Source organism: Phycodurus eques, chromosome 5 (genome assembly GCF_024500275.1).
Source record: "Phycodurus eques isolate BA_2022a chromosome 5, UOR_Pequ_1.1, whole genome shotgun sequence".
NCBI classification, from domain to species: Eukaryota; Metazoa; Chordata; class Actinopteri; order Syngnathiformes; family Syngnathidae; genus Phycodurus; species Phycodurus eques.
Window position 1 is genome coordinate 20,716,477 of NC_084529.1, and position 18,708 is coordinate 20,735,184.

At 40.3% G+C, this 18,708-nt stretch overlaps 1 protein-coding gene across 1 annotated transcript in view; it reads left to right on the forward strand.

Moving 5' to 3' along the window:
- nell2a (neural EGFL like 2a) overlaps nucleotides 1-18,708 on the forward strand; it is a 105,484-nt gene that overhangs the window by 21,886 nt on the left and 64,890 nt on the right. Inside the window, 6 exon segments of the mRNA XM_061678008.1 lie at nucleotides 2,759-2,887; nucleotides 6,133-6,189; nucleotides 6,191-6,236; nucleotides 9,242-9,333; nucleotides 10,964-11,069; nucleotides 13,378-13,506. Coding sequence (XP_061533992.1) covers nucleotides 2,759-2,887; nucleotides 6,133-6,189; nucleotides 6,191-6,236; nucleotides 9,242-9,333; nucleotides 10,964-11,069; nucleotides 13,378-13,506 — 559 coding nt within the window.

The following is an 18,708-nucleotide window of genomic DNA, read 5'->3' on the forward strand; positions in this document are numbered from 1 at the left end:
TGGAAACTATACATGAATAATAAATACTATCTATACAGATGTCAATGGCAAACGACATGACTACATTATGCTACAGTATATAGGCAGAAGTGAATGTGAACAGCGGCACGGTGGACGACTGGTTAGAGTGTCTGCCTCACAGTTCTGAGGACCGGGGTTCAATCTGTGTGGAGTTTGCATTTTCTCCCCGTGCCTGCGTGGGTTTTCTCCGGCAACTCTGGTTTCCTCCGGAGGTATCTAATGGTAGTAGGTTAATTGAAGTCTCTAAATTGCCCCGAGGTGTGAATGTGAGTGTGGATGGTTGTTTGTTTATGTGTGCCCTGGCAACCAGTTTAGGGTGTACCCCGCCTCCTGCCTAATGATAGCTGGGATAGGCTCCAGCACTCCCGCGACCGTTGTGAGGATAAGCGGCTCAGAAAATGGATGGATGGATGAATGTGAACAGCAGCCTGAATAGTCGGCAGCATTGTATGTGACAAAAAAAATACATAAATGCATCAATAAATAATCAGTTGAGCATGGAATCCGTATGATTAATCATATATTAATGGAATACTACAATATGCTATGCATACTATACTTTATATGCAGATGTGAATGTGAACAGCAGTAAGAATAGTCAGCTGCATTGTATGTATAGTAGCAAAAAAAACCACTATATGTATCAATAAACAAATCTATGTAAGCAGTTGAGAATGAAATGTAGTGTACATGATTAATGTTATACAGTATAAACAGGCTTCCATACTATACTATGCCTACTTCATATACTATATGCAGATGCAAATGTGAACAGCAGCAAGAAGAGTCAGCAAAAATGTACAACCCCAATTCCAATGAAGTTGGGATGTTGTGTTAAACATAAATAAAAACAGAATACAATGATTTGCAAATCATGTTCAACCTATATTTAATTGAATACACTACAAAGACAAGATATTTAATGTTCAAACTGATAATCATTACCATGTTTACCACTGTGTTACATCACCTTTTCTTTTAACAACATTCAATAAACACTTGGGAACTGAGGACACTAATTGTTGAAGCTTTGTCGGGGGAATTATTTCCCATTCTTGCTTGATGTACAGCTTCAGCTGTTCAACAGTCCGGGGTCTCCGTTGTCGTATTTTACGCTTCATAATGCGCCACACATTTTCAATGGGAGACAGGTCTCGACTGCAGGCAGGCCAGTCTAGTACCCGCACTCTTTTACTATGAAGCCACGCTGTTGTAAGACGTGCAGAATGTGGTTTGGCATTGTCTTGCTGAAATAAGCAGGGGCGTACATGAAAAAGACATTGGTTGAATGGCAGCATATGTTTCTCCAAAACCTGTATGTACCTTTCAGCATTAATGGTGCCTTCACAGATGTGTAAATTACCCATGCCATTGGCACTAACACAGCCCCATACCATCACAGATGCTGGCTTTTGAACTTTGCGTCCATAACAGTCCGGATCGTTCTTTTCCTCTTTGGCCCGGTGGACACGACGTCCACAATTTCCAAAAACAATTTGAAATGTGGATTCATCAGACCACAGAACACTTTTCCACTTTGCATCGGTCCATCTTTGATGAGCTCAGGCCCAGAGAAGCCAGCGGCGTTTCTGGGTGTTGTTGATAAATGGCATTTGCTTTGCATAGTAGAGTTTCAAGTTGCACTTACGGATGTAGCGCCGAACTGTATTTACTGACATTGGTTTTCTGAAGTGTTCCTGAGCCCATGTGGTGATATCCTTTACACATTGATGTCGCTTTTTGATGCAGTGGCTCGAAGGTCACGGGCATTCGAAGGTCACGGGCATTCAATGTTGGTTTCCGGCCTTGCCGCTTACATGCAGTGATTTCTCCAGATACTCTGAACCGTTTGATGATATTATGGACCATAAATGATGAAATCGCTAAATTCCTTGCAATTGTACGTTGAGGAACATTGTCCTTAAACTAGTTCGACTATTTTCTCACGCACTTGTTCACAAAGAGGTGAACCTCGCCCATCTTTGCTTGTGAATACCCAATCATGGCACCCACCTGTTTTAAATTAGCCTGTTCACCTGTGGGATGTTCCAAACAGGTGTTTGATGAGCATTCCTCACCTTTCTCAGTCTTTTGTACCACCTAGCCCAGCTTTTTTGGAACGTGTTGCAGCCATAAAATTCTAAGTTAATGATTATTTGCTAAAAACAATAACGTTTATCAGTGTGAACATTAAATATCTTGTCTTTGTAGTGTATTCAATTAAATATAGGTTGAACATGATTTGCAAATCATTGTATTCTGTTTTTATTTATGTTCAACACAACGTCCCAACTTCATTGGAATTGGGGTTGTATGTAGCCAAAACAACAAACATATAAAACACAAACATGCACAGTCTCAATAAAGCATCTATATGTAAGCTGTTGATAATGAAATGTACATGTTTAAACAAGATACTATACTATGCACACTGTACTGTATATATTGTTTGCAGATGTGAATATGTACAGCATCAAGTGTAGTCGGCAGCATTGAACAGTATGTAGCAAAAACAACTTGTAAGCAGTTGGAAGTACACGTGATCAATACTATATAAACAGGGTGTACATTCAGATGCAAATAAGAACAAAAGCAGCAAGAATAGGCAGAGGCATTATATTGTATGTGACTATACATAGATCCTATTGACACTAACACTGAGACCTGCGGTGTAAATCTAGCAATCATGGAGACATGTTCTCTCCATCTTGTCTTTTTCTTTGGTTTGCCCAAACAGCTGTCCAAAGCAGAGGAGAAGATGAATGGCCTGGACGGCTGCTATTGTGAGAGGACCTGCAGCGTGAAGGGGGTGGTCTACCGCGAGGACGAGGGCTGGGCAGATGGCTGCAGGAACTGCACCTGCATGGTTAGCCCTTCAGTTGTTGACTGAGTGTTTGTATGGAGATTTAAATAAGACGGCAAGGCATTCAGTTTGTATTAAGTGCCAGAGTGTTCATCCTCGACTAGAATGATGCGCTTGTCAGATTGTGTGTTTATGACCAATCAAGGGTGTCATATAATGAATGGATGTGTGTGAATTTCTTATGCACTGTCACTTACATCAGTTTAATAAATAAATGGATGGCGCTACAAGCAGAGGTGCTGTTGAGTCATCTATCCATCCATTTTATCGTTTATCCTCACTTTGGGTCAGTTTCAACTAATTTGTGGACCAAAGAAGAACATGACTTTAGCTGTCGGAAGTTCCGCAACATGTGCGCTCCGAGCAGGATTTTACCGCATGGAAGTAGGAGTTCAGAACTTTCACAGAGAGCGATTTCCTATCCTATTTTATATATTAATTTCAAACAAATTAAACATTGGATAAAAAGAACAAACAAATTAAATAAATATGTTTTTGATAAAACGTTTGTGTAACAAAATGTATTTTAAAAAAAACATTTGGATAAGGATTGCATTTTATGAACATTAAAGGGACATAATGTGCAGTTTTCAAACTGCTAGCAAAAGTTAAGTATAGCTAATTTCAGTAAATGGGGGCCAGAGAAGGGTGATTTCCTTTATTTTCTTTTTTTTTTCTTTCTTTTGACTGTTAAGTCATACAGACAGCTTTAATATGAACAAATAGTGTTTTATTTTTTTTAACTTCAAACTACACCTTTAAGGATACAAATAAAAGGTAAATCAATTACTGAAATAAAGTGCTCAAGTTTTGTTATAATAGTTGTATCATAATGAGTTATTCTTTCTGAATTGAAGTGGCCTTGCCTTAAAATTAAGTTATTAAATTATAATTACATTAAATGAATTGAATTAAAATCAGTCGACTGTGATGCTCATGGTGATGGTGATCCCCAAGTTTCATTCTTTGAGGTTTCACATCTATGTATATATGTAAATTCATTTGAGGTATGCCACTGAGAGGATCTAAGACGTATCTTCCTTTAAAGGAATCAAAATGGCAATGGAATAAATAATGTACATTACCGATTCAAATATTGTGTCCCACACAAACATTCATGGGCTGGATGGTGACAAAGCGGTCTGGCTCACAGTTATGAGTTCAGGGTTTGAATCTCTGCTCAGGCCTTCATGAGTGGAGTTTGCTCCCTGTCTCCGTCCAGGAACTCTGGCTTCCCTCCTACATTCCCCAAATTGTTATATTAGGTTCATTGATGGCTTTAAATTGTCCAGTCAGCTCCAGTACACCTAATTGAGGACAAGCCCTAAAGAAAGTGGATGGATGGGCAAACATTCAGAGCAGCGTGTGTGTTCTCGCTCATTAAGTGTAGTGGGCAGGATGGGGGTGTGGAGTATTGTATTGTCTTTTATTGTATTTCGTTTTCATTACCACATTTCATGCGCGCACGGTTGCCTTAGCTACCCCGGCAAAGATGCTGTATTACAAGCCACCACATTGTTGCCAGACGCATCAACAACGGCGCTAAGTGCTGCTCCAGCCTTCTCGAGGGTCTACTTTGCACTATGGCAAGTGTGAATAATTGCAAAAAAAGAGACTTAGAAGTAGTTGGCGATGTGGCGCTTGTAGGACATCAACAAACATTTCACTCCCTGTCAGTCTTCTTAGCTGTAGATGATGAAACTAAATCACCGAACTCCTGATTTTCTTAACCCTACGCACTATAAACGAGGAAATCACATCGCTACACACCGCTCACCTAATTGCTCCTGACAGACGTAATCATCATCAGGGATTTGATTTTGTCGGTTCAGCCAATGGAATGGCTTCGTTCGTCTGGAATGGTCGCGCTGGGCTGCAATTAAGGAATTAGCTGGGATATGTTCTTTACCTGGCGCGTGGCAATTAGCTGTGACCTTTTCAAATGCAAAGGTCATGCAAGAAGATGTTATCAATTATGTGAAGAGGGTTCATAGATGTTGCTGTTGCGGGGCCATCAGCTGTAGAGGCGATGCTTATTACAGGCCCAGTCAAAACTGGAGGAAGTGTTTAATTAAATTAGATATGCAGATGACGCTTTGAATCGACTGTAGGCAATAAGCGGAGCTACTATATTAAAGAATCGCCAGAAAGATCATTTATTAATACCAGTGTTGGTGAATAACTAATTACATGTAATGAGATTACATAATGTGTACTTAAATTACAGTGCTTTTTGAAATATCCAGAAGTACATTTTTAGTTACATTTGGAAAATAGCTGCAAAAGCTCAGATTTTGTTCATATCACTTCCTCCTTCTAAAGTCGACGCTTGTGATTGGCTCTCTCTGGTCATGTGGCATTGTGCCGCAGTCTCAAACATGACATACAGTATTTTTCCAAATATGACATTGAAGCGCCACCTTGTGGTGCAATCTCTTAGTTTGTCTGAGATTTTGAAAAAGTTACTCTCTACTTTCAAACACATGAATTAAAAGAACATTGACTTTTGAAACACATAGCAGCACGGTGGGCGACTGATTAGCACATCAGTGTGAATGGTTGTTTGTTTATATGTGCCCTGCAATTGGCTGGCGACCAGTTCGAGTGTACCCCACCTCTCGTCCGAAGATAGCTGGGATAGGCTACAGCACGCTCGTGACCCTCGTGAGGATAAGCGGTACAGAAAATGGATGGATGGATATATATATTTTGTTCAAGTTACTGTAAAAAGAGTTTTACAAAAATGCTTGCAATATGTCAACGTTATTGTTTATTACATATAAAACATTTTAATTCTGGCGCAGATTTCAGCAAGAATCATGGAAGTATACACACATGATTTGCTTTCACGAGCCACATAAAATGATGTGGCGGGCCTGATGTGGCTCCCGAGCCTTGAGTTTGACACCTGTGTCATAAATCATCAATATTCCAACTTCGTTCATTCAAACTTGTACAACTTCCCGACGTAGTCACTTGGTCCATGGGTCACCATACACACTGCCCACATCGTTTGAGATTTTTCTTGATTTTGAAGCCTCAAACTCACCAGAAACTCTCGTGAGGACAAGCACCACACAAAATAGATGGATGGATAAAGGCTATGTTTACTATCGAGAGTGAAAGTGTATGTGTGTCAGCTCGCTGCACGATCAATTTAAATCTGTGTCGCACTGAAAAGAAACTCACAGTGGGTGATGAACGTTCTCCTGAAACAATGCATGGTCTTCTTGTTTTTTCTCCAGCAGAACGGCACGGTGCAGTGCGAGGCCATCTCCTGCCCTCATCCTCAGTGCCCGGCCAGGCACATTGCCGGCCTATGTGAAGGAAGCCTGCTGCAAGGAGTGTCAGCGTGAGTGGAGCACTCTCAACCGGAGCCACCCTCCCTCCCACACACGGCCACGTTTGCACACACTTGACAGCAAACAACAGCAGCGCTACCAACATTTAGAGCTCATGTATCTCGCCTGCGTCGAGGCCTGCCCGGCTATTATTGACCGGGGCTCTGCCGTGTTGCTAAGCTACCTCATAACGTTGCATGTCCGTCGTTGTGCATATATATGTACGTGACAATGTTCACAAGCGTGCTTCAAAACACAGATGGTCATCAGTCACACTGATGCCAGCCACTCATTCATATTTATGTAGAAGGAAATGACGCACACTCCTACAACTTTCATGGCCCATACTGTATCTCGCCGCAGGGTATATAACTCTTTTTTCATTACATTTCTCCACAAAGGGTCCACTGTTTTTTCCCGGGGGGTGGACGATGAACTCTTATAAGCATCCTTACCGTCACACAAGCTCCCAATTCCCCTCTCAATGAAAATGCAATTCTGAAGAATATTAGCTATTCTCCCACTTGCATTCTTCCATTAATCCAAATTAAAGAGATGTCAAAGCAGTCAGGGCAACCTGTCCATCTACAGAATAACATCTTGCTCAAGCACCGAATAACGGCTTTTATTAGCTTTATCGATATGACCAGGGTTTGATAATAAAGGGATTGATTTTAAAAAGCCTCTGAAGTCTAACGCCACTGAGGTTGTACAATTCCAAATTAGACTAAAATCATGAAAAACCTTTTTTATGGTGAAGGACTTGTGGAACACGCTATACAAACACTCATCACGTCACAATCGGCGATGACCACAAGCGTATATATTGAACAGGTTTAAAATGTATGACCGATTTTCGAAGTTGACTGTGGGGAAAAATCACTCTTAACACACCCAACACCCCAGGATATGCAGGTCTCATCTGCAAACAGACTTTCCAATCACACACTCCCACAAATCGCCGCCGTTGGCCACCCAGCTGATGCACGAGCAACAAACAATAGCCGGGAAGTAATTTCCGATAGGGGGAGAAAATATTAGTGCTGGATTAAATCGTTTTGTCTGCGCCGCTTGAGCTGTAATGCCTTTTTAAAAAGCATACCAGGCTATTCTTATAACTACAACGCCCACCGTGTCCTCCCTTATCTCAACAAGGTAGACAAACACACAGCTCATTACCAATGCTTCCTACAGAGACATGGTTCGGTCTCTCGATGAAAACCCCGCAGGGAGGAGCTTTACCTTTTTTTTTTTTTTTTTTATCACTTCACTGCCTTTTTTTTACATCTTTATTGCAATTTGTCTATCATGGTCCACATAATTCTATGTTTCATGCTATGAAACACTATCTGAATTAACTATTCATGTGAAATCAGTGAATGGAGAATTAAATAACAAATATGTTGAGTGCAAATTTCATAAGTTTGTTTCGAAGGAGCATTAGGTCTACATTCAATTGTACTACGAGAATGAATTTGTAATTTTACATGAATACTCAAATTGTGGCGGCACGGTGGACGACTGGTTAGAGCGTCAGCAGTTACAAATCTATGTAAGCAGTTGAGAATGAAATGTAGTGTACATGATTGTTATACACTATAAACAGGCTTCCATACTATACTATGCCTACTTCATATACTATATGCAGATGCAAATGTGAACAGCAGCAAGAAGAGTCAGCAAAAATGTACAACCCCAATTACAATGAAGTTGGGACGTTGAGTTAAACATAAATAAAAACAGAGTACAATGATTTGCAAATCATGTTCGACCTATATTTAATTGAATACACTACAAAGACAAGATATTGTCATGGTCTGTGTTTTGGTTTGGGTTGTGTTTAGTTTAGTTCCATATTTTCCTGTGTTCCATGTTTGTCGTGTGCTCATTAGGTTGTCGTGTCCACCTGTTCTCGTCTACTTTGTGTCGACCAATCAGCTCTCTCCAGCCACTCATGTCTTGTCCAGGTGTTCCTCGTTGTCTCGTCTAATCTGTTTGTATTTAGTTCCCTGGTTTCTTTCAGTTCTTGTCGGTTCATTGTCGTCACACGTCTTTGCCATGTCATAGTCGCCAGTTGTCTTTATCATTGTGGTATGTCATTGTCAGGTGTCATTTTCCCCTTTCTATTCCACGTCTTACTCACAGGTCATAGTTTGTTTCCAGTTTTAGATATTCAAGTGTTTCTTTGTTACTTTGATTTGATTGGTATCTGTTGTGGGACTTTGTTCAGTTTTCCCTTTTTGAAGATTAAATATTATTTTGAGACTCCCGCACTCCTGCCTTGCCTCCCTGCTTCCCTGCAATTGGGTCCACCATGTTCTTGCCTTGCGTTACTCGCCCTCGCCCTAACCACGTACGTGACAGATATTTTATGTTCGAACTGATAAACTTGATTTTTTTTTTAGCAAATAATCATTAACTTAGAATTTTATGGCTGCAACACATTCCAAAAAAGCTGGGACAGGTGGCAAAACAGAATGAGAAAGTTGAGGAATGCTCAAGGTTCACCTCTTTGTGAACAAGTGCGTGAGAAAATAGTTGAACAGTTTAAGGACAATGTTCCTCAACGTACAATTGCAAGGAATTTAGGGATTTTATCATCTACGGTCCATAATATCATCAAAAGGTTCAGAGAATCTGGAGAAATCACTGCATGTAAGCGGCGATACATAGTATCCAACTTTATTCTCATAACATTACCACACTATTGTAACATTACAATTTAGGACATTTTCCTATTGAGACGAAGACTTAATTCTCAAAGATAATTTCCAGGAGATTACAAATCTATTCTCGTAATATTATAAGGATAAATTTGTAACATATGAGCTACAGTAACTTTATGACTTTATCCTTGTAAAGGTGACACATTATAAAATAAATGTGCTCAAAAAGAGCTTAAATTTGATCCCGAAAAAGAAGAATGAACTTTAGGACAATGATCATAACATGGTGTTATGTGGAAACAATGTGCTTTATGTAATTATTATTATTTTTTTAAAAATGATTACGACAGCTGTCTGCCTGTTTGGCGGAAGGGAGCTGGTGGAGGGCGATCAGAAGGCTGTGCGCGACTCCTCGGACAGGTGTCTGCTGTTTGAGTGCAAGGTACGTCATTTCATTTTTATCTCCTCCAGCTTGCTAAATATTCCCGAAACTATTTCCCGAGAGAAGACAGTGAACAATCGCCTCGTCGCGGTTCACTATTCGCAAATTCATTATTTGTGCTTTTTTTCTGTGGGACCTAATCTCAACTGTTTGCTGAAAAACTCCATATGTGTTTGTGCTTTTTTTGTAACACCCTAAGATGCTACAAGATTCCCTGGATAAGAGGAAGTAGTAATTGGTATCAAGGAAGTATTGTTAAAGTGATGCATATGACTGAAGGTTTAAGATCTTTGTATGTCTGGGAGGAGCTACTGTAAATTAAGCCTGGGTTGTTAGTGGAAGTAATGGAGAGTCTTTACTGCATGTACGTTCGCACTTCTGGTGCATTAAAAAAAAAAATCAAATCTGTATGTCATTTATCTTACAGGTGAATGTTGTACAATTATTTTGAAATGATACCCAAATGTTTTGGGATCATAGTTTTGGGTTATCTTTTGGGTTTACACTATTTATACAGGCAATGACAAACATTTTTAGGAGGGTATCAATTAGTCGCAAATTATTATATTTGCATAAATGATGCAAATAGTGGGGGTTTACTGTACATCAAACCTGAGCAAGTCAGCTTTCGTCTGAATTGTATTGAGCTCGCCTGTTATCCTTGTCTTTTGTGTGTTAACGTAATTGGCACAGTCCTGCTAATTGAGTTCAGCAGAAAAAGTCGGAACGTAGCAGTCATTGTTCCCTAGCTTTCTTGAATTGTATTCATTTTGCACTTATTCAATAATTCTTGTCATGTGCGGCAGATGGACTGATTGTTTGCATTTGCCTTTAATTAACTTCTCAATTTTTTTGTATAATCAATCACAAAAAATATGATTAGTAGCTTTTTGTTCGATAAAACTCAATGGTATCAATCAGTGACCCCCACTGCGGCTACAAAGCTCCCTTAGAAGCGGCTGTTTCCGACAGCTGCCTGGCTCCCCTGCACACACCTTGCCCATCTGTGGCCCACGCTAAACCGACTGCCGGTCCCCTGGCAGATCAAAGAAACAAGGATGAGGAGCACTGTCAGTCAGCCCGCTGCTGCAGGCCTCCCCTGACAGATGCTTGTCAAGCCTCTCATCTCCGGGGTGCAAGTTTGGGCCGGTGAGCGGCAAGAATTGTGTGGTGCAACTTCGAGACTCCAGCAAAGTTTCGTCCCCTCAAAACAAACAACAAACCCTTCTGTCATTTGACTAAGGCAAAACAATTGAAAACTGGGTAAGTGTGAGTTATTCCGGCGCCGTCACGGATGAAGCAAGTTGACAAAGCAGAAGCATGCTGGGAAAATTATTCCAATGTACTGTAGCTCTCAGCACACACTTTGCTATAGGAATAATTAATCCGGCTGATTCGCTGCTGCATAATGAAGCATGATGTGAAACACCGAAAAAGAACTATTTCACGTCCCCAGCAGAGGTTCACTTAAAACCACTATTGACCAGTGAGTAATTGCTTTTGGAAGGAGGGTGAGAGGGGAATGGAAAAAGGAAACGAAAAGGATGAATAATTAGCAGCGTAATTACATGCAAGGCACACTGGTCAAATGAGAAAAAGAAGCTCACGTGCGATTCTCTGCCCATCACAGGACAGGATGATGCATCGAGTGGTCCCCAGCAAGCTGTGCCCTGAACTCCAGTGTCCTGAGTCTGAGCAGATCACCTTGAGTGACAGATGCTGCAAAGTCTGTAGAGGTAAGTGCGGACAAAGCCTCGTCCCCCATCTCCGTTTAATCAACTCTCATCACAACAGGGATGTTAACGCCGGCTGTGTTCTTTAATGTTAATGTTGATATTTACATAGATTTACATACATATGAATTAAACAAGTGCAACATTTGAAGGATTTAGGCTAGTCGTTTCTGTTCTGTAGTAAACACATTCGCCAGCGTGACATTTATTTGGAAGGGCTTTGTGAGTGGAGTGAGTGGGTCTGTGCAAGGCAGGCAAGCCTTTGAAGGTGAGGAAGAAAGTTCAGGCTAATACAGATGATGCTGTGCTTTATAAGAATGCAACATCAAAGAAAAAGGGAGTTAGTAAAAAAAAAAAAAAATCAACCTTTTCCAAGGTTTTCTCTATTCACTTCTGTTCATCCTGGTAAAAAACTGTATTGGGGTAGGTGTTGGCTCCATAGTGTCCCCCCCCAGTTTCACATAGGAACACAAAATTTGGTAGGCATGTCTATTGTGAGTACACCCACAAAAAAATCTCAAGGACCCATGCTTGGAAAGACACAGGAAGTTTGCCATGTTGGTTGGAAGCAGCCATTTTAGGCTCCTTTTGGCGGTCTCTTGGGGTACTTCTTACGCTGCCGCACACTGAGCAACGCAGCTGAAATTGACTGAATTGTCGTGCAGTCGGATTGAAAATTAAGGCTGCACAATTAATCGAATTTTAATCGCAATTTTGGCTGCCACCATTAAATGAGCCTGATCGTCTGCGATCGTGTGCTTCATTTGCAGCAGTGCTCGCAACCTAGCCAGCCAACGACCAGGGGGCGAAGGCATGCTTAAGGCTTCATTGAGCGTCGGTAACAGCTGCGGGGCCAACTTCAAAATAAAAGCTTGAAATGGCATTGATGTCCAATGTAGTAATCTATAAAACTTTTATTTTGAAGTTGGCCCTCACAGCATGTTATATATATATAACCTACCACGCATGTTTTTGGGATGTGGGAGGAAACTGGAGAGCCTGGAGAAAATCCACACAGGCACGGGGAGAATATGCAAACTCAACACAGGCAGTGCCGGGGATTGAACCCTGGTCCTCAGAACTGTGAGGCCGACGCCCTAACCAGTCGTCCACCGCCACACACACACACACACACACACACACACACACGCATATATATATATATATATATATATATATATATGAATATATGTGTGTGTATATATATATATATATATATATATATATATATATATATACATATATATATATATATATATATATATATATATACACATATATATATATACACATATATATATATACATATATATGTGTGTATATGTATGTATGTGTATATGTATATGTATATATATATATAATATATATATGTATATGCATATATATATATATATGTATATATGTATGTGTGTATATATATATATATATGTATATGTGTATATATATATATATATATATATATATATATATATATATATATATATATATATATATATATGTGTATATATATATATATATATATATATATATATATATATATATATATGTATATATATATATATATATATATATATATATATATATATATTGATACATATGTATGTATATATATGTGTGTGTGTGTGTGTGTGTGTGTGTGTGCATGTATGTATATATATATATATATATATATATATGTATGTGTGTGTGTCTAAATTGTCCAAAGGTGTCAATCTGCGTGTCAATGTTTGTTCGCCCAAAGTCAGCTGGTAATGTATAGGCTCCAGCTCTCCCACAACCTTAACGAGGACCATCGCTATAGAAAACGGGAGAATGAAAATCAAGTTATACATCATAATGTTCTGGACCTTGAATTTTCCTGTCCTGGACCCCTTTAACTCTTAATTGAGGACCCCTTAGATAGACTTAGATTGATTTCCTGCTTTGGTGCCTTTAACGAACAGATGGCAGATAAAAGGGGACAATTGCTTTGGAAAAAAATCCCACTGCTGGTTTGTTGATGAAAACACATCGGCAAGATTAGAGCGGACCGGCTGTAAATCGTTGACCTTTTCATCTGATCCTCATTGTTTGCCCTCTACATTTGGTTTCCTGACAGCATAAATCTTTTCAGGCATCAAGCATCAAGAGCTCCCAGAGCAGCATGTTTTTTTTCCCACTGCCATGAAACAAATCAATGGCAGCGAGCAAAATAGGAAATTATTCTAAAATCTGCAATCATAAAATGTAGCTGGCGATCTGATTCCCTAGCGCGGATGAAGTACTACGCCTGTTATCGATTGTGTCTTCTTCCTGTCTGTGCCCCCTGCAGGTCATGACTTCTGCTCCGAGGGCCACGGCTGCGTGGAGCACTCCGACTGCGTCAACCTCGAGGCTGGAGACTGCTGCGTTTGCAAGGATGGATTCCGACCCCTGCGAGACGATAACGCCTACTGTGAAGGTAGGGCCTCTCAGTAAGCGACAGAAGTGTTTAGAGCTGGAATGTTTTCTGCCAATCGAGGGTGGGCGGTAAACAAATAAATGAACAACAACCATCATGTTAGCCCTGACGCTAATGTTACTGAAGCATCCAGGCAGCATTTTCCATGATAAAATGGTGAAGCCATCCAATTAAGGAGGGTACACAAATATGTACCGATTTTTTTTTTTAAATGAGAGACCCTTTATATGTTGAAGAACTATTCCTATTGTCTTCTTACTGATCTTATGGAGAGTCCTGTACTTAAGATGACCACAAACATAATGATATACTGTATCCACCGACAATCACGAGCTTTCTCCCCCAAGCCAGTTATCTGCTGTAGAACCAAGACTGACCTGTAAGAGGCAGACTAGTCCCACAGGGCATCCAGACTGTCCGAAAGAAGAAAGAGAAAAAGCAAGGCAAACTGTTATCTTATCAAGTAACTACACTGAGGTGGCAAACTCTTCTTTTTGTAATTTTTACTGTGGTAAATGACTTGTGAGAGACGTTATACAAACACTCAACCAGTTGCTCCTCTATTTATGTTGGGCAACGGTGCGAGCTTCAGCGAGCTTCCTGATTGGCTAGCGTCACAATCATAAGAGTCCGTGTTTCAGTGTTGACCACATACAAGGATTACATTTACCATTGTTGACCCCAACCATTTTTCAAAATTACTCTTACCACACTCCACACCACAGGATCATAATTCAGGGTAATCTTTTAGGGATATCCGACAATCTGGCCCTTGCTGACTTTGATCGGAAAGAGGAAAAATGCTCCAATCAGGCCTGGTCGATAACCAGGCCTGATTTGAGCATTGAGTAGACGTGTACACCACCTCTTTAGGTTGAGGCTACATACCAGCAAAATGTATTATCTGATGATTGTCTTAGTTATTGTCTAAAAACAATGAATTTAACCACATAGAAAACCAATGCGTTCCATCTTTTTACAGACCTGTCACGCTCATTTCGCTGTTTAACTCATTCAATGCCAGCTGTTTCTTGAGCAGGGAACCCCTAGACTTAGACTGCCAGGCGTTTTTGAGCAATTTCACTCATTTTTTAAGCCCCATAGAATATTGTGTACTATGACTATGTAAACACCAAAACCACCAAAAGAAAGGTCAGACTCTCCTCTTTCATCAGAAAAAAAGTTTGTCTCTAGCTTACACCGTTCTTTAGTAATCAGCAGTCAAATATAGGATACTTTCAGCCAAATCTGTTTCTGGTGGGAAAAAACAAAGAAAACAGACTTATTGTGAAAGCAGACAGATCAAGCAGAAAAATCGAAAATCTCAAACGTCTGAACATAAAACAACACTGAAAAAGTACTTTTGACAGAAAAATAATGTATTTACAAGTATAACTGTACAGAATTTACATTAGACAAAAATGCATGAACAAATGGGGCTCCCACACTCCAAATTCTCCTCCTCTACCGTTTGCGCAATAGTCCAGGTTTTTATTACCTTGCGCATAAAATCTAGCAACGTTTTATCCACATCTAGATGTTATTCTTCTGTTGCCAGTCAATGGGATATTGTGTAGTTGTCATTCTCCTTGAAACCAGTCACTACTTCTCCTTGAAGCACAACCTGTGCAGTTTAGAAATATAACTATTACTAAAAAATACATTGTTGTAATTGCTGTCGTGAGATGTGGAGAAAAAAAAAGCGTTCAATTACCTTTTTTGTCTGCACTGCGTACTGGAATGGGAGTCACACGTCTGCTGGATGCATAACCTGTAAGTTTTAAAAAAATACATACCATTACTAGAGAGTACGTTTTATTGATGACGTGTTTTGCAAGGGTAAGAAAAAAACAAACAGTACTTTTCTTTGTCGCAATCGTAAAGGACATTCGACTTGCAGGTGTTTAATTCCTGCAAGATGGAAGAAATGGAAAATTCAAATCAGTACTGGCAACAGATGTTACATTGTGATGTAAACTAATGGGACTAAATTATATCTTTATGTAACAAGGATTGAAGGAGCATGTTTGCTTGCCAAATGTAGCTAACGCGAGCTGCTAACGAGTTACCTTCGTCTCAATATCATTCGGAGCTTCCTCGGCTGCTTTCAGGCGATCCAGAGGCAGTTCACTCATCTGACGATTCCGGATCGCATTTACTCAAATCTTGGTCGGCAGATGATCAGCTGGCAAGCGGCCGAGGATGTCGCCATTTGGCGCGATAGCTTTGCAAAAAAGCAATCGCTCGGAGCGTCATTCTGGCTCGGCGCGTCATCCTTTATTCCCCCGCATGATCTAAGGCGTCGTTCCTGTCGGTCGCAGGAATATTTTTCTTGCCTTGGCGCAATACATTTCTAGTACCGAAAGCTTTTTTTGTGAGATTTTTTTCATTTTGTTTTTTCTCTTTTCTGCCATTATGTTTGCCTTCTCTCATTGTCTCTTGGACGCCGCCGGCCCGCCCCCTCTTCTTCCCCTGAGGGAGGGACGTTTACCTCAAGGCATTGTTGCCGTCTACAGGGTGCCAATCCTCATTGCAGTTATCCAGAGGCTCGACGATCACACATAAACTGCACAAGACCCTCCCCCACCCATCTCCGTTAAAAAACGACATTGATGTCTTTAGACGGCATTGGCAGGGAATAGATGGATTCTGAATGACGTCTTCGGACGGCATTAGTAGGGAATGAGTTAATAGCAAGTTTCGACAGACGGTTAAGTTGCCCCAAACAATCCAGAAAGAACAACAACAAATGGCAGGAACACACTAATGACTTATTTCCCCCCAAAACTGCACTCTACTTTTATTTGTACTGATTATTTTGCAGTGGAACATTATCATAGGCACTTTCCCAGAGGCACTACGCTGAATTTTGGAATACATTTTGTGAGTTATAGGAAAAACGCTTTGGATGTGTTTTTTAAATCTTTTAAAAGGTAATCATTGTTGGAGCACGCGACACATGTTATATTTGGAGAAAAAAAAGAGACCTCATAGAACTAACTCTACAGCCATTCTCATTTTAATCCCTCAAAAATTATCCTCATTTTGTAAGCAAAATATGACCTACTGTATATCCATAAAATAAGGCTATGCTGTTATTTGCGCATTAAGAAAATGCTAATGCTACACTACTCACGTAAGCCCTAGTTACTGTCTGTGGTGCTAGCTAAGCACTAATGCAGCTAGCTACATGCTCCTGTTTGTAATGTTTGTATCGAACTATTGATTGAATGATTGAATGATTTTGAATGATTTTAATGGTAAATCGAGAGCCAGCTTTACAGGAACAATGTTGCTTCTTGTTGTCCTCGGAAGTGGTTTACTTTTGCTCTGTGATCTAGCGTTAACATAATGTGCATTATTTCCTTATGTTACTTTGCTTTGTTGGATGCTTCCTTCAAAGGCATACTGCAAAACCTCTGCAGGATACTGTTTTAAATGTAATTTTTTTAACCTAAAACTGCGTATTTATGTGGGGAGTCTCGACAGTGAAACCGTTTCAAAAGCTCAACTGAATCACCCCTGTGTAAGAAAACTTTTTACTCACAGTGACATCTGCGGGATCTGGAGGGAGACTGCTCCACTTGCCCCTAAGACAAAATACAAGGATGTCCTTCTTTGCCCATAGCGCTCCTACCAGAAATAAACAATATAAGTCAATGTGTCCATGGAAGAACTAAGGCTAATGTCAGTTGCTGCAGCAAAGTTGTTGTTTTGTTTCATTTTAAATAAAGGTTTGATTGAGCGAATTCTGGAGGAAACAATTAAAACAGCCCCCAAAAAAGTATACTTTGCCAAATGCCCTGCCAACACTTTGCTGAAATCGTGCATGTATCACGTAATCCTTTTGAGATGGGAGGCGGTAATCCTCTCATTATCTGTGCCCACAATACACGCTAAGTGCTTCACAGACAGAATTTGAGAGGTCGGCGTTTGTCCTCTCATTCCGTTGATTAATGTGTGATTTAGAGCTCGTATGCTGCAGCTTTATGTTTGTGTGCATTGGGCCTCTCTCAGCTGGGATATCCAGCATCAGTGAGGACGAGATGTCTCCAGGCGCGTTACGCGCAATGATATTCATCCCTGCCACTGTCCTTCACAGAATTTTTTTCTACATTTATCCCAAAAAAGGAGCAGCTTTAACGAGGCCTATAAATAAATAAATCAATATCTTCATTAAAGGTTTGAAGGTGCACATTACCATTTATGACATGATAAAGGCATCCTTTGGTATAACAATCACACACCCGTGTAGACAACAATCACTGTGTGAGAAATTGAATAATTCTCTAGGGTTGTGCTTCTTAACCTTGTTGGATATGTGTTCATACGTGTTCATACTTGTATTCACCGAACCTTTTGTAACTGGAAAATGTATTTTGATTTATTATTTTTTTTTATTAAAAAACATCAGTATTTATTAGCGCACAAAATGAAGCATGCACCAAAAACAAAATTATAAATCATATTCACTCCAAATCAATGTGACTTGCTGTTGCCTAACCTCCGCTCAACCCCAGAGACTGACTCAGCAAACCCCTGAGGTTTGATTGAACCCATTTCACTGCTCTGAGGGAAGGTAGACATCGGTAGCACCCCAAAAGCTTGTGGCAGGACAATCACACACTTGTGTATGTGGCCTAGTGAGATACTAAATAATATATTCACTTTCCGTACCGCTTATCCTCACCAGGGTCGCGGGTGTGCTGGCGCCGATCGCAGCTATCTTCAACGACACTTGTTTACTCTCTCTCACTCTCGTAAAATGCAGATGCTTTTTTGCTCGCTCTGCTTGCTTCGCTTCTGTTTAAATTTTTTCTTGCTGATGAGCTTGTTTTTCTTTTAAAACAAATTAGAAGCAGCGACTCCTGGATATTTTTAAACCTGTGGGACTGTACTTTTTTTTGTAGATACAGTCAGTTGTTGCTATATTCCAATATTTTCTGATACCCTCTCACCATTACGTGAGCGTGGCCTGCTAATTAGCACAAGCCTGCTATTTGTAACAACACCAGCAATCAAGAGGCCTCCCTTTTCCACTGAGGACTACCACGGACTGCTGCAGAGGATGTCAGCCTGGAAACGAAAATCCACTGTCTTGAAGAGTATGTGGCTTTTCCAGAATAAGTCAGGCCCCTATGGAGATCAGGCATTTTTGACCCCTGTAATTACAAGGGACAGAAAGTTGGTCAAAGAAATATT